This window comes from Rhamphochromis sp. 'chilingali' (genome assembly GCF_963969265.1).
Source record: "Rhamphochromis sp. 'chilingali' genome assembly, chromosome: 11".
NCBI classification, from domain to species: Eukaryota; Metazoa; Chordata; class Actinopteri; order Cichliformes; family Cichlidae; genus Rhamphochromis; species Rhamphochromis sp. 'chilingali'.
In genome coordinates, this window is record NC_137938.1 from 791,879 (window position 1) to 816,539 (window position 24,661).

Sequence of the window (24,661 nt, forward strand, 5' to 3'; positions counted from 1 at the left end):
GAAGCAGTACTCCACCCTCGGGTTTGATCTTTGTGGGGAAGGACTCAGACGGAGACAGAATAATGAGCCCAGGCATCTCCAAGCTTTGAACAGCTACTTAAGACCACAAGCTCTGACTTGCCTTCAGTACAATGGTTCCTCCACTGCACATTTACTGAGAAAGGCAAACATCCTAATATGATTGAAAGCTTTTTGAAACTCTCAGATATGCTATGAACGATAGGATGATAGGATGAACGATCAGGTCTGAACACAGGTCAACTGAACAGTCCTCTGACTCTTGTTTTGGACCTGATCACTGCCAGATACACTTCTCAAAACAGATCTGACTGCATCCAACCAGAAATAATAGGAAGTGAGATCATTAGGTTATGGATTAGCACCAGTATCGGTACCAGTACCCGTGCCAGTATCAGTACCAGTGCCAGTGATAGTATCAGTATCAGTACCAGAAAAGCAACATTTAACGAGTATAGTCCAACTGCTTGTGGTAAACACAGAAGGGTTGGTCATGATTTCCAAATTTCCAGATGTAAATAAATAAATAAAGTCATACATAAACACATAGTAGGCATAACATAACAACATAATATTTAATAACTACACCCTTTTTGGCTCCTACCTCAAAGCACACTGTGCGCTGTAAATCTTACGTGCTGCATAATAATAATATTTAGTGTTATATACACAATCACGATGGTGTTGTGTTTATTATATTGCTGGTTTTGTTTGCTTATTTTCTCTTTTTTTCTCTCAACAGGTGATCCAGGTGATATATATAAAAATGTGGTTTTTTTGCCCCCCGTCTTTTCTTTTCCCTTTTCTTTGTCCTTCATCACTATTCCTCTTCCCCGCTGTCTTTGTTTCCCTCCCTCCCCCCTGTCATGTCTGTCCCATCTGTAACAACTGAAAATAAAATAACATAAATAATAACAACATCCAACATGTGGCGGGACTTCTGCTGGAAGAACATTATACGCTATTTCATAACGCCTAAACAGAAGTCTAAATTCAGTGCTACACCTGCGTTTTGCTGGAGGAATTGTGGGGAAGACGTGGCTGATTACGGTCATATATTCTGGTCCTGCCCACTCATACAACCCTTCTGGACGGAAGTTATAAAGATAATTACAGAGGTGTTGGGATTCCACGTGTCTTGTACATTTACCTCATTGTATCTGGGATGTTTTACAGACGATTTAGTTACAGATGATGTTTACCTTCTGAAAGTTCTCTTGGCTTCTGCGAAGAAGGCCATAACAAAACGCTGGCTCTGTAGAGATCCTCCCACTGTAACACTTTTTACCTCTATAGTGGAAGACGTCAAATTGATGGAATGTATGACTTTCACTCTGCGACTGCAGGGAGATTTGGGAAGGAGACGATGGAGAAAATGGCTGGACTTTACAGCTTGTGGCAGCACCCTTTGATGCATAGAATTAGTAATGCAGACTTGTTGACGTATGTATGTGTGGATGTGCAGATGTATGTACAGGTGTATGTTATCTTCCCATGACCTCATACTGTTTCTGTTTTTTCTTTTTTTCTTTTATCTTGCTGCATAAAAATGTTCCTAAACAAATAAAAAGTGTTAAAAAAATAATAATAATAACAACAAAGGTCAATCAAATGGACCAACACAGCAAGGCAGGGATGGTAAAGTAAATCCGTTGGGCTTCTCTCTTTGCCTTCAGACAATAATTCTGATGGCAAAAGAACCAGACGGGACAGGCGGCCAAAAAAACAAAAAAACACAACAACTTTTTTATCAGTAACAGTTTGGATTTATGTTTCTCATTGAATCCTGGCAGCAGAGAATGAATTTGTCCCCCTTAATGAGCTCTGCCTGGTCGGCTGTCACTTCATCGGGACTCCGCGTTTGGACCATCGTGGTGGTGGACGTGGCACCGTTTACTGGGACAGTTTGTCCTGCAGAGTTATGGACTCTGAGACTTTCCCCTCCTTTGAGTCACAACTTCATACGGTTGGTTCATCAAATATACTTTACTGTGTTTTATTTTACCATCCTCTCAACCCTGCTGGTGTTTTTATTCAGGATTTTACAGACTTTTTATCTTCCACTATTCAACTGGAGAAAGTCTTAATGATCAGGGATTTCAGCCTGCACGTGGATGATCAGGATGCGGACGATCAGGATACGGACGATCAGGATACGGATGATGCTTGCTCTGAAATGTTCTGATTTGTTGGACCCTCATGCGATCACTGATGCTGATGTTGCTACTCAGGGTTTTAACAATCATTGTCTGGAGATATTAAATTCGGTGGCACCTATGAAGTCTGTCATTGCTGCCCGGAAAGAGCTCATCCGTGGATAAATGATGACATAAGGAAAGTCAGAAGAATCTGTAGGAAAGTAGAACGCCTTTGGAAAATCAACTAAACCTGAAGTTCACAGGCTCCACCTTAGGAAACTTTGGGTTTCCCTTCACGAAAACATAAAAACAGCCAGATCAGGATATTTCAGCTCAGCTAATCTCATCAAATAAGAGAAATTTGGAGGTGCAATTTGAAACCATAAACTCTATTGTTTTCCCCGTGGTCCACCCAGTACCCGTGACCTCTAAATCTGAGAGTGATGACTTTCTAAATTTCTTCGTGGATAAAGTTAATAATGTCCGTAAGAGCATTGGTTCTTCAATACTGTCTGTTTGTGTCTCTGGTCCACCTCCCCCTCATTTACTGTCAGTGTTTAACCCAATGACCATACATGACCTTTCACTCCTGCTGGATACAATGAAAATCGAATAGTTATGCCTATAACTTCTGTTCCCTGAAGGAGATGAACGAGGTACAACACATAAGTACGGGATATCACGCCCTCGCGTGTCCTGGCTGAAGAAACTTTATTCATGCCTTTAAGGCAGATGACGTGTGATGACACGCGCATGGCCCCGCCTGCACATATAGCCGCTGTCATCACAGTCATCCCTCAGTTCGATAGCCGCTCTTCACCGAGCCAAACTGCTCAGTGGGGCCACCTTGTGTTGTACCTCGTTCCTCTCCTTCAGGGAACAGAAGTAGACATACATGTTCCCTTTCAGTCGATTCACTCAGTACAACACATCACCACATCCTTAGTGAGCGGTAGACCCAGCAGAAAGGACAGCATGAGCCACCAAAGGGGCTGTAACGTCCAACCGATAAAACCGCGCAAAAGTGTCCAGTGATGCTGCACAAATATCAGCTACAGGCACCCCTTTAAAAAGAGCCCATGAGGTTGCCACCCCCCTGGTGGAATGAGCTTTCACCCCGTGGGGCAAAGCAAGACCTCTGGTGCCATATGCCAGTGAGACAGAGCTCTATTTGGATTAGCGAAGCAGACAAACAGCTGGTCACATAAACGCACACTCTGAGTGCGCTCAATGTAGGTGCGTAGCACACGCACTGGACAAAGAGAATGCATCCTCCTCTGCTCCTCAGATGCAAAAGGAGGGGAGCAAAAGCTCAGCAACTCAAACTCCACTGAGCTATAAGACGCAGGCATGATCTTGGGAAAATAGGCAGCATTTGGACGCAATACAACCTTGAGACCATCAGGAGAGAACTGTGTGCAGGAGGGATGCACAGAGAGCGCATGAAGGTCACCCACTCGCTTTGCTGAAGCCAAAGCGAGAAGTAATGCAGTCTTATATGAAATTTCATAGCCACAGACTCAGTGGGTTCAAACGGGGGCTATAAAGGGCCCCCAGCACCAAAGACAAGTCCCAAGCAGGGACACTGGACTTAAGCACAGGTCTCAGCCGGTGAACCCCTTTCAGAAAATGTATGGCAAGGGGATGTGCACGTGGTGTCACCTCATCAAAGCCAATATGACAAGCAGATATAGCTGCTAAATAAACCTTAACTGTCGAAAATGAAAGGCCCTTATCCAGCAGCTCCTGCAGGAATGTCAAAACATCCACAATAGAGCACTGAAATGGGAGAGTGTGGCAGTCCTGGCACCATGTAAAGTGTAAAGTGTGCGTGTTAGTCCCCATAGGGAAATAGTTCCTCTGCATTTAACCCATTCACCCAGTGAAGCAGTGGGCAGCCGCCAGTGCAGCGCCCGGGGAGCAGTGTGTAGGGACGGTACCTTGCTCAGGGGTACCTCAGGGTAGCCGTTCAGTGGAGTCGAACCCCCGACCTTCCGATCATGGGGCCACCACTCTACCTACTGAGCTATCCCTGCCATTGCTCGAAGGCTCACCATTTGTAAGCATACAAGCCTCTAGTAGATGAGGCCCTAGCGCTCTGAATTGTCGCTTTCACACTAGGTGGCAAACCCTTAGCAATCAAGTTTAACCTCTCAGCAGGTAAGCATGAAGGCGCCACAGATCCGGGCGCAAATGAACCACTTCTCCGCCCGCCTGAGAGAGGAGGTCCCTACGGAGAGGAAGCTGCCAAGGACTTGCTGCTACCAGGCTGATTATCTCTGCATACCACGACCGTGTGGGCCACCAAGGGGCCACTAGAATCAGAGAGAGGGAATGCCGACGCACTCTCTCTAGAAGTGGAGATATCATTTCCACTGGGGGAAATGCATACAGGAGCACGTCTGGCCATTGGTGCGCTAGCGCGTCCAAGCCCAAGGGTGCATCGTGGTCGATTATGGAGAAGAACAGGGGGCAGTGAAGCAAAAAGATCTATTTGCCCCTTGCCAAATAGGTCCCAAATCTGAGCCACTATTAAAGGGTGTAACCTCCATTCTCTCACCAGAGGACCCCCTGGAGAGAAGGTCCGGCCCCAGGTTCAGGTGGCCCGGGACATGGGTGGCTCTTAGAGACAGAAAATGAACACCATAACAGCAGAGAGTGAGACAGCTTCAACAGGGGAGGAGAGTGTGTTTCTCCCTGCCTGTTTATGTAAGACACCACTGTTGAATTGTCCGTCCTGACTAAGACATGCTGGCCCTTCAGGACTGGACAGAAATGCTTTAGAGCTAAGAACACTGCTAACAGCTCTAAGTGCGGACCAGATCCCTCGCACCCTTGCACAGCGCTCCCCACCCTCTTAGGGAAGCATCTGTGGACACCACCTTGCGAAACAACACCCTCCCGATCCGAGAGCCCTGATGCAGCAGCCTGGGCTCCCTCCAAGGACGGAGAGCTAGCATGCAAGACGCGGTTACCTGCAGCCTCCTCCGGAGGTGACGCGATGCACACAGGCGGTGAGAGAGAGTCCAGTGTTGAAACGCTCTCATTTTTAACAGTCCAAGTGGCACTACGGCGATCATAGATGCCATCATGCCCAACAAACGTAATAGCGTCTGGAAACGCAGTCTGCGTCCCAACTGAAATTGAGCGAGGCAGCGATGAAACGCGGCCACTCTGTGCTCCGACAAACGTGCGCGACTGGAAAGCGAGCATATTTCCAAACTGAGAAAAGAAATCTGCTGACTCGGGATTAGCGAGCTCTTTTGAACGTTCACAGAGAACCCCAGTGTCTGAATGTGTGACAGAACCAGCGACAGCTGTGTCTCCGCCTGCTCTCTGGAGCAAGCTACGAGAGCCCAGTCGTCTAGGTAGACTAAGATGCGGATGCCTCTCTCTCTGAGGGGCGCTAGCGCTGCTTTGGCACATTTCGCAAAGGTGCAAGGAGCGAGCGACAGCCCGAACGGCAGCACTAGGTATCCGTAGGCTACGCCCTTGAATGCAAACCTCAGAAACTGCCTGTATTTCGGGTGTATAGCCACATGAAAAAAAAGCATCTGTTAGATCGATTGTTGCAAACCAATCTCCCGGGCCGACCGCATTCAAGAGCTGTTAGCATCTTGAACCTGTACGTTTGTAGATACGTGTTCAAGACTCACAGGTCGAGGATGGAACGAAGCCCTCCCCCTTTTTTCGGAACAACAAAATAACGGCTGTACCAACCTTTGTCTGCTTCCGAAGTGGGGACCACTCGTATTGCTCTTTTCTGCAATAGTGCCTTTATTTCCTCTCTGAGTATCATCACCGCCTCGGTGTTGACAGTCGTGTTTACGACTCTCTGGAAACGAGGCGGCTTGACCCGGAACTGGAACCGGTAACCCATGGCAACAGTTCGCAGCACCCACGGAGAGGGGGCGCAAGCACGCAACTGAGGGAAGTGAGCAGCCAGCCGGCTGACCTGCAGCACCGTCGGCAGGGCGTTGTCGCCCCCCAGTGTGTCTGCAGGGGACTGCATCACCTGCCCGACCTGGCTCATTCTGCCTGCAGGCTGAGCATTTGTGATTGTTTGAGAATAAACAACACTCTTTATTGATTGTAACATGGGAACATGTACATTCATACATTTTGTTGGAGGCACCTTTTCTGGGGCACAACAATGAAAAACAGCGGGAACACTCGATGTGGTCGCCTGAACATTTAACACACCTGAACAGGGAGTTACCTGAGGCATTTTGTGTGCAGGGGTTTTGTGCTTGGGAGACAGTGTTAGGAAAGTGCAGCGCCTTCTGGGGCTGACAACCTGAACAAAACTTAAGCGGCACCTCTTGGGTGGCAACAGAGGGGTAAAAGCAGCATCTCCCTGCTGCTGGACCCCTTCTCCACTCGAAACCACAGCTAGGAGGGCTGAGGCTTCTTCCTCCTGGGCGTCGGTTCCCGCCGGGGGCCCGAGGGTGGACCTTTGCTCCAGGCTGACTGGCGTGGAGCTCGGGCCGGAGGATGTGCTCTCGCTGGCGGCACACCCACTTCAGCAGTGGGCACCAGTCTCTTGCCAGTCGGCAGAGGAGCGGCGGGCCTGTGAGAGCTGGCTGCGGGCTTGGGCTGACGTCTGGGGATGATGTCGCGCAGAGCTTCCGTCTGCTTCTTCCTTCAGATCGAATCTAGCCTGAATGGCTTCAAGTGAATGTCTGAATATCCCAGCTGCAGACACTGGTGCGTCCAGATATACAGCCCTGTCCCTATCTGGGACGTCAGAGAGGGTCAGCCACAGGTGCCTCTGCGCCACTACTGTCGAAGCCATCCCTCTGCCAAGGGAGAGTGCTGCACAGCGAGACGCACGGAGGATGTGATCTGTGGCAACTCTGACCTCGTTAAGAAGAGGTGCCAGCGGGCTGTCATCAGGAATCAGCGATCTGAGCTCCGTCAGGCACATCGCCTGGTACATCTGGAGCATGGTGACGGAGCTCATGGCGCGAGTAGTGCCGGCATGAGCCCGATAAATCTTCTCCAGCTGCAAAGCAGAGAATCTGCCGTACTTGGACAGCAGAGTTGCGGGGCCGCCGACACCATGGTTATGGGACGGGGTCAGATAAGCAGCCAGAGACGGCTCCATAAGGAGTGGGTTAGCTAAGCCAGCCCCCTCGGCGCCGTCCAATTCCATGGACTGTCCATAGCCGGGCATAGTGACGCAGGTAGACAGAGGTTTGTCCCATGATGCTGTTAGCTCGCACACAAAGTCTGGGAACATGAGCTGGCGGAGGAGAGGGCCAGTCACATGCAGCTTCTCAGCAGCACGGCGAAACAGGGAGAAAAGAGTGGCATCATCGTGGCCGACCGGCGCAGCAGCAGCGGCACATTGGGCCGACAATGAGCTCTCCTGCTCATCCTCTGACAAACCATGGATGTCCAGGCCGATGTCCAGCACATCATCGTCTTACTGGGGAGCGCTGCAGAGTTCAACCCAGGCTGAAGCCCGTCAGCGCTCCTGCATGGTTCCGGCTCGTCATCGGCTAACCCATCAACATATTCCATGTGGTCAGCCCAGCTAATTGCGGGGACATCAACCAGATAATCCTCGTCTTCAGACTCGGACGAAGCCAGGGCTCCAGACTTGGAAAGGAGAGGGTCATGCTGTGCGACAGCCCAACACTTTTTCCACAAACATCAACCGTCTTTCCAGGGTCGAGATTCTTACTCTGGATGGCATTACCTTGGCCTCCAGTAACGCTGTGAGGAACCTTGGAGTCATTTTTGACCAGGACATGTCCTTCAACGCACATATTAAACAAATATGTAAGACTGCTTTCTTCCATTTGTGCAACATCTCTAAAGTTAGAAATATCCTGTCTCAGAGTGACGCTGAAAAACTAGTTCATGCATTTATTACTTCCAGGCTGGACGACTGTAATTCATTATTATCAGGAAGTCCTAAAAACTCCCTGAAAAGCCTTCAGCTGATCCAAAATGCTGCAGCAAGAGTCCTGACAGGGACTAGAAAGAGAGAGCAGATTTCTCCTGTTTTGGCTTCCTGTTAAATCCAGAATTCAAAATCCTGCTCCTCACATACAAGGTCTTAAATAATCAGGCCCCATCTTATCTTAATGACCTTGTAGTACCATATCACCCTATTAGAGCTCTTCGCTCTCGCTCTGCAGGCCTACTTGTTTTCCATTAGTACCTACTCGGATCGACTGTTCACAGTTTTCGGGGTTTTCATTAGGTCATAGTACTTGGTACCGGGTACTAAAATAGTTCCTGCACAGCCAGGATTCCAAGCGATCCGAGCAGGTACTAAAATGTGATGTTGTCAGACCGCATGCTAGCAACTGGCTCGTCAGTGGCGTCACTCGATGAGACATGAGAGAGTCTCATGCACAAAAATCAAAACCACCATTTTTGAAACCCGGCGATGAGGGAGATGGCTACAAAACCAACGGCGTGGTCCCCGAGTGTGACGAAAAGCCACAGAGCGAGCAGCAGGTGTATCATCGCCTCCACCTCCATCTTTGTTCTATGGTTTGTGTCGTATACCAATTACGTCACAGGACACTCGGCCGCGTTGCTATGACGATGACCACGCATATTAGGTGGTAATCAGCTGTAATGGAAAACCAGTTGATAATGGAAGAAGTCAACATAAGCTTAAAATTATAAAGATGTAAAGTTTCTGAGATATCTCCCTGCTACTGTACTGAACTCCCCTCACTATGAAATGACATGACCAAATCTGTATGTAACTAAATGGCTTTGCAGTCCGCGGTTCCCGCCTGCACTCAGCACCCACCACAAAATGTCAGCAATCCAAGGTCACCAATGAGAAATAATAAGAAGTGAGTTTCTCCATTGTTGGCTTTAATGCCACAGAGTGCAAAGCCTTTAAACTTTAGTGTTGACTTTGGAGTCACACAGAGGTAGATGCATAGAGAGCCTGCAGGTGCACTCTCACAGTGTGTTTCCGTGTGTGTCTCTGCTCACACACACACACACAGCAGTCTACAGCTGAGGATGTCTGTGGGAAAGTTGGCTTCCAAATGTCAACTACATGAGAAACATTGGAAGCAACTGGAACCAGCTGAAGTTGTACAATTCTGACTCTGTGCTAAATTGATAGAAGGGCTGTGGGGTAGGGGCAGATGAAAGCCTGGACATATAAGTGAAGTGTTGAAAATCCACAGGCACAAAATGGTTTCCTGCTTCATATGAGAATGTGAAGAATAGCAAATTAGAGGTTCAAATAGGGTGAGAAACAGACCCGTGCAACGAGCAGCCTAATCTGCTTTACACAGGAAGATGTAGATCCAAACAAACCCCAAAGCTGCACAGCAAATCCCTCACACAAAAACTTACACTCCAGTGTTTGGACATTTAAACAGCTGTCACTCTTCAGGGCTGCTGTTTCACCACGTCATACAACGCTTACGTCAAAAATATAAAATACAAATATAAAAACACGTGCTGGCTAGTCACAGGAGCACGCTCAGTGAGAGACTGAGATTACCCATAATGCACCACAGAATGACACAGCAAATCAGCTCAGTATTCTTGATATTTATTTATAATCACCTCTGTTAGTCCTTGATATTTATTATTGAGTGATCTGTAAATATTGGTGCGATTTCTTACATTTGAAAATTCTGTAACATATTGCATTGTTTAAATAGTTCGTCTGTTACTGTCCTGGAGCAACTGTAACCCACATAATGTGCTTAGAGATTAATAAAGTATTCTGATCCTGGTTCACTGAAGTTCACTGAGAGACAACAGTTCCCACTTAGACTGAGGTGGAGCTGTCTGTCAGCGGCAGAGCTAAAAACTAACTGAGGGCAGTCTTGATGCTCAATCATCCAGGCAAGAAAGCCCACAAAGGTTGATTCTGTTCATCTGGACGTGGAGCTTTCAGACTGCAGAGAGCTGAGGAACCATTCCCCAGCTCTCTGTGATCACTGGTCATGACAGTTATACAATTATTGCATATTATGATCCTGAACCTCACAGCCACTGCTGCTGGTTTCAGTCATTGTTTAAATGTCCTGCTTATAAGGCTGGAAACCTGCAGTCAGCTGGGACTGAAGAAGTCAGCTGAACGTTACTCCAGATGAACAGAATCAACTTTGTGGGTAAATGAAGGTTAAAACAGTTTAGCAGACACAGCTGTGGTGTCGAGCTCAAGTTACTGCACTCACAAACCTCGTGTCCACTCTATGCTTTATGCTGTGCTGCACTTTATGCTTAAAGAACATCAGCTATGCTGATTATTTTGTGACTGTATGCTTTCCAGGATGTGGATAATGTTTCCATGGAGCAGACGTTCAGCACAACAAGCTGCTCGGTCAAAGTCTAAACTCTACACAATAGCACACAAAGTCTTTGCAGTACAAATTTAGTCACATCCAGATGTTACTGGTCTGACAATGAGACTCAGAAAAGAAAGAAGCACATGACTGAGGCGGACACACAGCTCCGCCGCTCACTAACAGCTCCTTCATGTTCATGTTAGGAGGAATTTAAACGTGTCCGTAGAGCTTCAGTTTCATCAACACTGAAGTATTAAACAGTTTTGTCCAAGATAAGCAATGACCTGAGAGCCTCCATCGTTTATCATTAACACAGTGGCTGTAAAATACTGAACCAAGGCAAAGTGGATTACAGACACACAGAGAACCAGATGTGCAGAGCAGAACCAGATGTGCAGAGCAGTGGGTGCACCACAGCTGAGTCCAGAGCATGAGATAAAGTGAACAGCAGACCAACAGGACGGGCTTCAGGCCTGCACAGCACAGCTGAGGATGCAGAGCTGCAGGCTGATGTGTCGTCTGGTTGTAGCCAGCTGCACGGCTGACAGTGACGTTTCTATATTTTAACTTTCTTAACTCTTGTTCTACAATAATGAAAATATGTGCATGTTAGGTATTGTGCTGTTTGCTCACCCATTCATTTATTAGTAGGTTGTAAAATGTATCACCACGATCGATGGTGAAAATGAACAAGTTGACTAAGAAAGGACTTCTTCACCAACACTGGTGTAGCTGCAGAGGTAAACATCTTCCCTGTGATGCAGCCGAGTTTGAAATTCTACTGTGGTGACGACCCTGAGGCAAATATGAAGAGGCGCAGCAGCACGCAGTGATCATTCAGCTGCTGACAGAAGAAACACAGCTGATGGCAGTCACTGCTTTTACACTCATCCTGCTTTTCCCGAGGAACACTTTGCTTTTGTTCCTTAAACTGTGAATATAAGTTCATCACTATCTCTAAATACCTTTGTATTGATGCAACACTTTTCCTTCTCTTGGCTTCAGAATAGACAGCTGATGGCTAACAGCACGGCAACAAGTGCACCCCTGCCACACTGAACACACCAGCACATCATCTGCATCACCGCTGAGCTCAGGTTTCATTTCCACTCTTTGTTTTCATCATCGTTAAATCACAGAATTCCAAAAATATACGTTTGATTTGACAAAGTGAATATTTACAGCCATTTTCACACCTACAGTGTGTTTACTGTGGTCATGTTCACGATATGAAGGAACAGCACTGGAGTTAAACTGGAGCCGACACTACGTCTCCAAAGGGTGTTTGTGTCTGCACTCAACGAAGAGGAAGAACAGACCACACAGCCCTGGTGTGAACACGCGTATTCATTATACTAATCATTTAGATGATTTCACTGCAGAATCTACTAAAAAACAAACACCACCAAACGTGCACTGAATGCATCGTTTCTTTGGCACCACAGTCAAAGATGTGTTCAAATACCTGTGGACAGAGAGGGACTGAAATGTCCTCGACCTGTGACCAAAGAGAACAGCAACACAACGAAAACCTTACAACAACAAACACAATCAAACCTTGAAATCCCTTTGACACCTACAGCTAAAGCTCCGTGTGTTCACAGCTCATATCCAAGCACACACCAGCAGCCCCAGTAAGAGCCTTGATATGGGCAAAGGATCAAAGCAGTTATCAGGAAAATTATGGATACAAGTGAAAGACAAAAGGGTCCACATCCTGTTACCTGGTGAATTTACTGTAACACTGTTGCTATCATTTTCTAATAGTTCTAATCAGTGTCCCAGGTCACACGGTGGGAAAAACAAACCCTAGTCAGGCACTGGCAGCACTGGTACATCTCTCCTTATGGTCTTAACTGTGTGCACATTAGGCTCCTAATATTTCCAGGTCTTTATTGCCACTGAAGGTCAAAATGTACAAGTCTGAAATGTGCAGAGGTAAAGGCCAAGTATGGTTTAACAGCCAGGACATGATAACTCCAGTGCTGCTGAAGGTCAGCGTGATAGAATCAATAGATGTTGCACAACAATAAACATAACAGTGGGAGAGGTCAAACTTCACAGAAATGTAGTGATGAAAGCATCACAACAGTCTGTCAGGTTTATAATCAAGCGTATGGATGACCTCCAAGCCTGCTACGAGCTGAGCACCGTGCAGGACGACATGACACCAGATGGTGCTTTAGAGGTGGGGTTCGTACTAGATGGTCTAGGGCAGGATGATGCATGTCCTATTCCTGAGTGTTTGCAAAGCCAAGTTACCATAACAACCAGTGTAGACGCTGTAGCACTGGTGAATCTGTACAAACAATCTGATTGGTCCACATGAAGAAACAGTGCAGACAGATATTAAATATGACAGAGGCACTGATTTCTGATGATGTGAAGATGATGTGTGAGGATAAAAACAACCCTGAAACACCAACTTCAGTCAACACTTCTGCATAAAATGAGTTCCTTACTTTCCAGTGACTTCTATTAATGCGCATGTTATATATTGACCTAACCTTCAGGGTTAATACGAACAGACCAGTGGTACAGACCTCGTTCTGCAGCTCATCGTTGCTCCTGTGTGAGGCCAGCATTTCAAACAGAGACGTGCACAGCTCCTCTGGGTTGGATGACATCATGTTGCCTCCACACAGATATTTATCTACTTCTGTTCTAAGGATGGAGCCATCCCCCGGGGTCAGGGGGCTTCCTGTACTGGACGGAGCCTCTTCACTGATGCCCTTCTTGCCGCTCTTTTGGTTGTTGAAAAAGTTGATGAAATCCAAGCTGGCACTCTCTTCCTGGATACCGGAGAAGGGCAGCCCCTCCAGTGGGTCGAGTGTGTAACCGTCATGTGAGAAAGCAATGTTGCGCCCAAAAGCGGCGCTTCGGTCCAGGTTGCGGCAGGAGCGTTGGCTCTGGATAAAGTCTTCGACTCGGGAGTCACCGAGCAAAGCCACCAGTCGACCCACAGAGGCGCAGGACGCTTCAGCTGCCGATGATGGAAAGGGACCGAACATGTGTTTGATGGCCCGAGTCTCCTCTGTACCAACGTGGTCTTTGTTGTGGAAGGTTTCAAACAGGAACACGGCTGCGCTTTCACCCACCGCCTGACCGAGTTCAGAAGCCACTGTGGAACAAGCACATGCACACCACAGTTAGCACTGCAGCGTTATGCACAGAATTTACAGTTAGGTCCACACATGTTTGAACAAAAACACACTTTGGTCATTTTATATTTGCAAGAACCAAGAGTTTGTAAAGGCATCGAACTCTGACTGCAACCCAAAATAGGTTTCCAGACTCGAGACGAACTGAAGGTAGAGACACCTGTAAACATGCAACAACTGAAGGCAACTGCAGCAAAGGCGTGGCTGAGCTTCTCGTGGAAGCAAACACTGCACCTGGCTGTAGACGCTCCCAACTGCAACAAACCTGCACATCCAACTATTCGAAGCACAGCTGCCAGTTCTACCCTCAGCCTCCTGCCTGAGTTATGACACTGACAAATGGTAAATATCCTGTATTTCTGTAGCGCTTTTACTAGTCCTTTACACGTCCAGTCATCCACCCAGTCACACACTGGTGACTACAGTGGCAGCTACATTGTAGCCACAGCCACCCTGGGGCGCACTGACAGAGGTGAGGCTGCCGGACACTGGCGCCACCGGGCCCTCTGACCACCACCAGTAGGCAACGGGTGAAGTGTCTCGCCCAAGGACACAACGACCGAGACTGTCCAAGCCGGGGCTCGAACCAGCAACCTTCCGATTACAAGACGAACTCCCAACTCTTGAGCCACGATCGCCCAAGATTGTGGCACAACTACATTTTCAAAAACCCCGACCCGAGGGTTGAAGTCACTGAGATTCGAACTCATCAAAGCTGCCCCGTTCTCGAGTCATTGCATTCACAGACTTGGGTGTCCACGCTGCACTGCAATCAAATCAACTGTTCGAGTATACAGAAGTAAAACTCTAAAAGTGTGTCACTGTCCAGAAACCCATGGATGTTCCTGTACCCGCCCCAGAGAAACACCAAACTCTACCTTCTACATGAACTCTGTTATAATGTCAAGTCATAAAAAGCCAATAATGCCAGGAAAGAAGGACGCAGTCACTAATCAATCGACTCATTTAAATGCATGATGTTGTTCAGCAGTCACATACTGCCAGCAGTATCAGTCGACTGGCTTCAGCTGTTAGCATGACCGGAGCTTCTGTCAGTAACGTCCACGTGAGGTTTATAACCCACAGGATTCATTAAACACTAGCTGCCCTGTGAGGAACGGACCTGGTTTCCTTTTCTTCCTTGAAACCCAGTGTGGCCCAAACACTGGCAGAAAGGAGAATTTCCATCTTAAGGGAAAATGGATGTAATGATTATCATTTTAATGATGACGATTATTAGGATTGCTGCAACAATCACCTTTACCCTTTCTATTACCATTAGCTGTGCCTAGACAGCAGCACTGCTTTATATGGCCATTAAATCTGTGCACAGCACTATTAATAGTGCTAGAAAGAGTCGGCAGCTCTAAGCAGGAAAGGCCAAACACGAGCTAACTGTTCCTGCACCTCATTTAAATATTATTCCAAACAATTCATACTTTAGCAGAACTGCACTTAAAAAAAAAAAAAGAAATGCAGCATAATTGTCCAATTAGAGGAAAAAATGTCAAAAGGACAGAGGCAGACTAGAGCAAAGAAGGCTGGAGAGGCAAAGTGAAAACAGATGAAAAGGATTTAAACCAATTAAAACGGCCTAAAAAAAGCAGCAGCTCGTGGTTGCACGTTACAAACACAATGGCTGCTTTCATCCTCGAGAGCATCCTAAGAACAACTTTTCATTTGGATCTAGTCACACAGTTTGAGGGCAGCTCCAACACACAAACGAGCACACACACTGTTAGTCTGACTGGTGAACGGTGAGCAGCCAATCAGATCCTCGCAGGGTTTCCTCAGAGCTCAGTAACACATGGACAGACTTTAACTCTGCCATCAAACATGCTGTTTGGTTTGAGCTGCTCTGTGTTTGAACCTTCACATGGAAGACGTGTGAACAGTACAATAACCACATGATCACATTAACAGCTGATAGAGTACAGCCATTAAAACTACCTGCAAAATCTTCCATGTTGCTTTTGCAGAGAATTCCCCCAAATATAACCTACCAACACTGCATGATGTCATTTTGGCCCCGCCCTTCTTTATTCAGGGTTTTAATGAGTATAAACAGAAACAGGCATTGTGAGGTTTTCATGAACGCTTCTCCAGCTTCACACAAACACGAGTTACAGCTGAGGTGTGCCTCCTTACCCATCTGTTTGGCTGCCAGGAGCAGGCTCTTCAGCTCCTGACTGGCAGCTTGCTGCTGACTTTTGTCCTGATGCTCGGTGCAGAAATGGACAATCTTCTGCCACGTCAGGCCCTCTCTGGCAAACAGCTCCTGTCTCTTCAGACGCTTGGCCTAATGAGTCACAGAGAGAGATGCAATTACACTTCAAGAAGAGCAGCACTCACTGCTCTGATCACAAGTATCTGGAAATGACCACCTTTAGTTAACAGCACTTAGCCTGTGCATTACTAACAACACTGTATTTCTAAAGTATTTCTATTATATTTCACTGAGCATATGAGAACCTATACTATTAATTACACAGGCCCAGTTTACTGACTGTGGGCAGGGTTCATCAACAGAGACTGAATCATGGGTCCACTCCCACGGTTCACTGTTTGAACCTTTGTCAGTACGAGGTCGACTCACCTAAAAGCCGATGACACTGTGAGTGATATGGAACAGCTCTGTTTGTTTTCATGCTTACTGATCAGTAGAGCTGCCACGATTAGTCGACTAGTCACGATTATGTCGACTATCAAAATCGTCGACGGCTGATTTAATAGTCGGCGCCTCGTTTGAAGCTTTGTAAGATCCCAAAAGACGCAGGAATAAGTAGCAGGATTTAAGAGTGTAATAACGGACTGAAACAGAAGATGGCAGCACTGCATGTACAAGGATGCCAGCTGCCGTTAAACCCAGAAGAAGAAGAAGCTGTGTCCCAGAATTCATAGCGCGGCCCAGCTCAGTTTCCAACAATGGCGGCAGCTAGTTAGTTTTAACTTTACTCTTATTATTCTTTCTGGGTCACAAAATAAACGTTTAACATATTTTCAAAAGCGCTCCGACGTTTTCGGAGACGTCTGTTACCCACTAGCTCGATAGCTAGCCGGGGGCTAGGCTAACTAGAGCCGTGAGAACACCGGACTCCCGGCAAATCGTTTTCAAACCCACCGCCGTCTTTTGCTACTCAGGTTAAACATGATATATGAGTCACTTAGATAACTTAAAATGTTGTTTGGCTTTTTTTTAGTATTTTATTTGTTCCTGAGTAAATCAGTTATAGTTATAGTTTTTACACAGCTGAATAAACATCAAGCAGACAGCTGATCATCAGAAGTGTGAGATGCTCGAGAATTTACTCCGGTGTCCTGTTAAAGTTTAGATAGCAAGGAGTTTATTAAACTTCAAACAATCTGCAGATTTCATTAAAATGTAATAAACTATCATCTTGTCTTTATTTTTAGTTAGCACAAACACTTCAAGCTGTAAGCTAATGATAGTTATATAAGAGCAGATGCTGCTGGTGCAATAAGCTGTACGCTGTACGTCCAATGGATGATGATCTGATTAGTCGACTAATCGCAAAAATAATCGGTGACTAGTCGACTATCAGAATAATCGATTGTGGCAGCCCTACTGGTCAGTGCTGATCTCATTTACTGCTAATATAATGCTCGTTGTTTCTGCTTTTTCACTGACACCAGAACAGTGCAGTTCACACGTGTCGTGGACTCTTCATGCACGCTCAGCGCTCAGGAGGTCAGAACAAGCATTAACATAACGACTCCGTTACAATCAGCATCTGCACGTCTTCCAAAGCTGAGAGATAATGTTGGGCTGCCTTCAGCTTGCTTTTCCACGGAGAAACACTTTCTGCTTAGAGGATTTAACGAGAGCTTAGCTAGCTGAAGATCAGTGGTTGAATAGCATGCTCAGTTTCATTTTAAACACAAGGAGCTGATCTGAGAAACTACTACAAACTGAGAAACATTACAAACAGTAATGCTGACTGGCAGGGAAAAGGAAACATGGACACAAATATATGGAAGTCATCAGTGAGCAGAGGACAGGAAGCTGGCAGGTAAAGGTGAGCGTACAGCACCTCAGCTGACCTCGTTCCTCTAGCAAAGTACTTGATCCTTATTTGTTTCAGTAAGAAAAGATCCCGTATCCTAAATGCAGATGGGAAGTATGAAAATAGCATCTTCACTGCAGAAAAGACGACTTTTGTTTGTAGGTTTAGTTGTTAGAAAAAGAATCTGCAAAAACTGGTTTATGTTTTATTTCCAACAGCAGAAATGACAAACATTTCCCTGCTGTGTCAGTAACTTTGTATTCTTAACCTCTTCTGTCAAGTCTGGGATACATGACTGCTCGCCACCAGCAGCAGGAAACTTTGTATCCATTCAATAAAAATTAGGGTTGCTACTCTGAGCCATCAGCAGCCGCTCAAAGGCCACGGGCCACCTCGTCTGCAGCAGAGCCAACAAACAGAAGCCACAGAAACGTTTGGGTCACAAACAGCCTGTCACAGCACAGCTACAACATTTCTGTCATATGACAAACATGTTGAAATCACATCAGCTGCTTGATATCAAATATGAAACATTCAATTTTCATTACAGATGCTGAGCTTTCGTTTCATTTTACTACAGATATATTCAGCCTCTTGTTTGTCCCAGACTTTTGTCCAGTCTGAGACCACAACAACATGTCAGCTTGTCCTGGGCGATAGTTTCAGCCTGGACTACAAGATACACAGTAGGTGCCGTGTCAAACTTCCACGCCCGTGTAGTTTTACATAGTTTTTCTCCAACAGGGCTAAAAAAAGCAGCAGCTCGTGGTTGCACGTTACAAACACAATGGCTGTTTTCATCCTCGAGAGCATCCTAAGAACAACTTTTCATTTGGATCTAGTCACACAGTTTGAGGGCAGCTCCAACACACAAACGAGCACACACACTGTTAGTCTGACTGGTGAACGGAGAGCAGCCAATCAGATCCTCGCAGGATTTCCTCAGAGCTGATGGACAGACTTTAACTAACACTGGAATACACCATGCTGTCAAACATGGTGTTTGGTTTGAGCTCATACATGTTATACTGTAGTGGAAGGCTGCTCTGTGTTTGAACCATCACATGGAAGTCGTGCTCTAGAGCCCCACAAGCTCTTTTAATGGATTCATTTACTTCTTCTGAGAATTCAAACTCTACAGTTTCAGCCGAGGAAACAACTTCTTCGAGCACAACAAAAGAACAGTAAGATTTTTTTTATGTGAAAATCTAAGTATTAAGAACTGCTTGCATAGATAATCAGAGGGTTAGCAGCAGCTAGGTGATGTTAATCAAATGCACCTGAATAACATCAACGGTGCCTGAATAAAAGCACAGGTGTGGCAGTTCACTGGTCTGAATCATTCAGGTGTGCTCGCACAAAACCAAGAAGAAACACTGATCTTAACTGTTACTGCCCACTGATCTGTGAAGGCATTCCCAAACAATCTGAAGTCCATCAGTGGGAGAAATTATTCATGAGTGGAAATCAGAATCAGATTAATTTAATAATCCCTGAAGAAATTATGTGAATGCTCAAAACAGCTGTCAATCTTTCCCCAGCAAACTCAACCCAAAGTCAGACGCTGCAGGGCTGAGAGAAGCTCAGAGAAACTGTGGGACAGAGCGCAGCACGTGCACACACAGGCTGAACAAGCATGGCTGCTTTGGAGGGAGTGCCGGGAAAAGCCTCCTCTCTCTACATCAACAGCACTTAGATTTGCAAATCTGGGATTTTCTTTCCTCTGTTGCAGCGAGTTTCTCGTCTCAGACTGATAAATCACATGGTGTGTGTGTGTGTGTGTGTGTGTGTGTGTGTGTGTGTGTGTGTGTGTGTGTGTGTGTGTGTGTGTGTGTGTGTGTGTGTGTGAGAGCATCTTTGATGGAAACAATTTGGACAGGTGGCTCGAGCCATCTGCTAACCAGAGGGTTTGTGGGTCGATACCTGGCTTCCAGAGTATCCTTGGGCCAAATACTGAAGCCTAAGTTGCTTCTGATGCGTCCGCTGCACACTAACACACAGGAGCACAAAAGAAGTGCTTGTATGAATGTGTGTGAATTTCTATAAAGTGATCTGGATGGAAATAAGAACACTGGTGCGCATATTTAATGAAGTACTTGTTTTTTACTTAGCAGCGCATTAATGTTACTGTGCAAATATTAATGAATGAGCTCCACCGTGCTCAGACAAGGCCAACGTGGAGATGTCTGGTGAAGACCTAACACAGAATACTTATTTTAACACAACTGTATTTATGTAGGGCCAAATCACAACAACCACCACCTCACGCTGCTTTATACTGTGAGCTAAGACCCAACAATAATACACAGGAAGTCCCAGCAATCAGACAACCTCTATTAGCAAGCATTTGGCGAAAGTGGGAAGGAAAAACTCCTTTTAACAGGAAGAACCCTCCAGCAGAACCAGAAGCAGGGAGGGGCGGGGCCATCTGCCACGACTGGTTAGGGGTGTGGGGAGGAAGACAGAGCAAAACACAAACTGTGGAAGAGAGCCAGAGATTAATAATAACTAATGATTAAATGCAGAGTGGTGTATAAACCCAGTGATTGAAGAAGAAACACCCAGTGCATCATGGGAAGCCCCCCACAGCCTAGGCCTATTGCAACATAACCAAGGGAGGGTTCAGGGACATCTGATCCAGCCATCACGATAAGATTTATCAAAAAGTTTTCAGACTTTCTGACTCGAAGGCTTTAAGATGAAAATGTATCCTACCCCTTCTAATAATACTCTAACACAGCGGTCTCCAACCTTTTTCGACCAGTTTATGCCCGACAATATTTTCGCGGACCGGCCTTTAAGGTGTCGCGGATAAATACAACAAAATAAAACTAGTACCGGTACCGAAAAAAAGGTTTATTCATAACACACGTGAAAAGACCCAGAAAAACCGAGTAAACGATAAAACGATAACAAAATAACGCTGAAAACCGATAAAAACCCTGAAAACCAGACATTTCACACCTGAGCCTCAACTCTCGCGGCCCGGTACCAAACGACTCACGGACCGGTCCGAGGCCCAGGGGTTGGGGACCGCTGGTCTAACAGATACGATGAAGTAATCACTAAAGATACCTCAGAAAAATCAACCAGAAATAAAGAGTAGCACTCATAGTAAGTAGTACACATCGATACATCTGTGAGCTGGTTATGAATAATTTATCTTTAATGATTAAAATGTTATTTGTGAAGAAATTCATTAAGTAATTGCTCGTCAAGAATACAGTAATAGTGGGCTCAACAGAGCTCTGACTCTTTTTATAGAGCAACATGAAGACAGTCTGTTAGTATACCAGCTGCTTTGTCCGGGAAACCTCACTTATACACAAAAGTTATTATCAACACAATTCATTCATAAACGGTTTAGTCTCACCTTTAGATCATAGAGCTGTTCGCTGAAGTCCTCCTTCTTGCTGACACTGGAGAAGGACCGAAGTGCTCCTGTGAGTCGAGGAGGAGACATCGTGTCTGTTTCCCTCCCCACACACCTGGTGTCCTGGATCTAGGTTCTTCTGGCTCTATGGTTCTCCTGGAACCTGCTGACATACAAACACAACAGTAAGATGAACCTTCAGTGTTTCTACTCCACAGCAACTCCACATACAAAGCAGCCAAAGGGCTTTGGACCTATGCGTCGCGACACAACAGCCACTGATGTTGTGAAGCAAACACGCCGTCCGTGTACAGTGGTCATGGTAGTCACGGTACCTGTGAACAGGCTGGCTGCGTTCGTGGGAGAGTGAATGAGACACTTGGGACGAAATGATCTGGAAAATAAAAACTTCTTGGTGAACTGACTGGTTTGGTTTATCTACAGATGCATGTTGTCTCCGGGAACTTGAAAGGTCCCGGATTACAGGAAGTCAGGTGGCTAACACAAACATCTCCAACAGAAGAATAATGCACGCGCCTTAGCTGACTTTTATAAGTTCTCGCGCGACTATTACACACAAAGCTAACGCTAAGTATGCGCGTTGCTAGCTGGCTGTCATGCTGCCTGCTACATCTCTTTAAAACTCACTTTTAACACTGTCGTCACTATTAGTGCAACAGGAACTGCGACAGATGAGTCTATAAACCATTCACAGCGTGAAACTTACGCTTCAACTGCTTCCTAAAGCGCCACGTACAAGTCCAACAGTCAGTGTGTGAGTACGCTACCGGCAGATGTCAACACAAGGTGCATGTAAACTAGGGATTATGGGTATTGTAGTTTAGACGTCAAGCGGCTGTATAGAGGGCATGGATAAAATGACTACATTACCCGCGTAAGCAGAGAAGGTGCGCTTATAGCGAACACCAGCTCACACCGAATTCTGTTTTATGGGCGGAGTTAGTACTTGTAAACGGGACATGCGGTCTCCGCCTGAAAAGAAAAGTAAACTTTAGTATCCTCTCTGCTACAGTACAGGGAGACGAGACGACGAGGCTCCAGTTCATTCAGTGCAAAGGCAGCAATAAATATAAAAAGAGTAAGAAATTAATATACACTTTAAGACTAAGGTAAAAGTAAAAGGAATAAAGATACACTTTAAAATTAAGGTAAAAGCATCAATAACAGTCTGAATTTACATATAAAATTTGAATGATTTAAAGTGACCTTGAAGTGGTTTAAAATAGCTAGCAGCTTTACAAATCAAACCAGTTCAAGGTACGTGTCCATGTTTTTGGAGTCTGCAGACTTTTCCTTTCTTTTGCCATCTACGCTCTATGATTCTGATACTTTTATTCTTTAAAGCCAGCTTATGATTCATGACACGACCTGATGCTGAGCACATTTTAATGAGCACTAAATCACCTGAATTTTTACTTTCCACAATAAGTAGTTACAGTAGTGGTTTTTGATACGGGCGACACGGGCGGTTGGTGGTGGGGGGCGGCATCACGGGCATTGGCAAAATAAATTAATTAATTAATTACTTAATTAATAAATTACTCGTACTCATGCTACCAGAAATACACCTGAGACAAAGTGAATCTGTGAACTAAGGTGTAGGTCTATTAGGTTATGTTGTGGCGATCCTCGGGTTGAGGGATGGGTGTTCATACTGGAGTGCAAAATTAAAACCAATGGAAGATGGACAAGAAAGTTCAAAGCCATCAGGTCCTCTGTTTAGAAAAAAGAGAAAAGAAGAGGAAGAGAAACGAGCAAAAGATGCAGGTAAGCAGATGTGTGATTGGATAATGGCAGGTCATCCTGAAACAATCAGAATCAGAATACTTTATTGATCCTGAAGGAAATGATGTGGGTTACAGTTGCTCCAAGAAGAAATGGTAAAAATAGCAACAGTAACAGACTAAACTCCAAATACTGTGTAATACATTATGTTACAGCAGAGTTACAGATTTAAGAAATAGCACTAATACATACAGATCACTCCATTAAATATCAAGGATTAACAGAGGGGATTATAAATAAATATCAAGAAAATTGACAAGAATATTTCAGAGTAGAAAAGAGTGTGTGTAAAAAGGGTGAAACTATTGCAGTGTTCACAGTGTGTTAGATGGAGGAGTTGTACAGGGAGATGGCCACAGGCAGGAATGATTTCCTGTGTCGGTCAGTGGTGCATCATGGGTAATCTCAGTCTCTCACTGAACGTGCTCCTGTGACGGGCCAGCATGTCATGGAGTGGGTGGGAGGAATTATCCAATATTGTCTTTATCTTGGACAACATCTACCTCTCAGACACCACCCTAACGGAGTCCAGCTCCATCCCCACAACGTTACTGGCCTTGTGCATCAGTTAATTTAGTCTGTTGGCATCTGTGACCCTCAACCTGCTGCCCCAGCATGCAACAGCATAGAGGATAGCACTGACCACAACAGAGATACAACAAGATAACATCAATTAGTATGGATAGTGAAAACGTCTGTTTACGTTTGTTAGGGGGGGCGCCAGAGGGAGTGTTCGCCCAGGGCACCAAACAGGCTAGAACCGCCACTGAGTAGTTAACACAGTCAAACACACCTTTTGTCATGGTCCTGAGTCTGAGGACTCAGTGTTTTGTGTTTCCTTATGCTTTTGTTCATTCCGAGTGTGTATTCTGTTGTGATTTTGCCATTTGCCATGTGATTTTGGGCGACCGTGGCTCAGGGGGTTGGGAATCGCATCTGTAACCGGAAGGTCGCCGGTTCGATCCCTGGGCTCTCTGTCCTGGTCGTTGTGTCCTTGGGCAAGACACTTTACCCTACTTGCCTACTGGTGTTGGCCAGAGGGGCCGATGGCGCGATATGGCAGCCTCGCTTCTGTCAGTCTGCCCCAGGGCAGCTGTGGCTACAACTGTAGCTGCCTCCACCAGTGTGTGAATGAATAGTGGCATTGTAAAGCGCTTTGGGTGCCTTGAAAAGCGCTATATAAATCCAATCTATTATTATTATCATTTGTTAGGTTTCTGTTCTTTGCCTGCCTGCTCCCACTTCTCTGTGTTCCCTCTGTCTGTCCATGGTGTTATTGTGTCTGCTCATGAGTCTGCCTGTCAAGTTCAGTGTCCTGTCTGGTTCTCTGTGTCTGTTAGTTTCCTGTTTTATTCTGAAAGTTCATGTCTCATGTCAGTGTGTTCAGTTTTACCTCTCCCCTGTCTCGTTAGCCTAATTGCTCCCAGCTGTGTCTCCCGCCTGTGGCCCATTCCCTGATTACTCCCCGTGTATTTAAGCCCTGTGTTTTCCTGTGCTCTCTGTCGCGTCGTCTGTTTAGTTCCATGTCAGTCTGTATTATTCTGTTACCCGGTATTCATTCTGCGTCTCTCTGCCATCTCTCTTTGTGCATTTTGCTCCTCCTCCCGTGAGTGTCTGGTTTAAGTTTTGTTCTTTAGTTTTCCCAGTTTAGGTTTGTTTACTCCCCGCTCTACTCTTCCTGTTTTGTCACCTTCTCACCGCTGTAAATAAACACTCACTCGCACCCCAGCCAGTACCTGCATTTTGGATCCTTTTTTCAATACACCACACGACTGCCCCCAGCCGTGACACCTTTCAGCTTTTCATATACAGTGGAACCCCGACTTACGAAATTAATTTGTTCCAGAGGGTC

General features: G+C 45.9%; 1 protein-coding gene across 7 annotated transcripts in view; it reads right to left on the reverse strand.

Moving 5' to 3' along the window:
• Window positions 1–21,838, reverse strand: part of ascc3 (activating signal cointegrator 1 complex subunit 3) — a 153,694-nt gene extending 131,856 nt beyond the window's left edge. Inside the window, exons 1-5 of one of the 7 annotated variants that reach the window (XM_080895958.1) lie at window positions 21,731–21,823; window positions 21,339–21,397; window positions 21,004–21,169; window positions 15,754–15,904; window positions 12,988–13,565 (exon numbers count right to left, since the gene is read on the reverse strand). In XM_080895958.1, coding sequence (XP_080752084.1) covers window positions 12,988–13,565; window positions 15,754–15,904; window positions 21,004–21,093 — 819 coding nt within the window. In that variant the 5' untranslated portion in view covers window positions 21,094–21,169; window positions 21,339–21,397; window positions 21,731–21,823. Of the gene's footprint in view, window positions 1–12,987; window positions 13,566–15,753; window positions 15,905–21,003; window positions 21,170–21,338; window positions 21,627–21,651; window positions 21,671–21,730 lie in introns of those variants that run through there. The other 6 variants (XM_080895963.1, XM_080895960.1, XM_080895959.1 and 3 more) reach the window with 6 other exon arrangements.
• Between the last annotated feature and the right edge of the window lie 2,823 nt (window positions 21,839–24,661).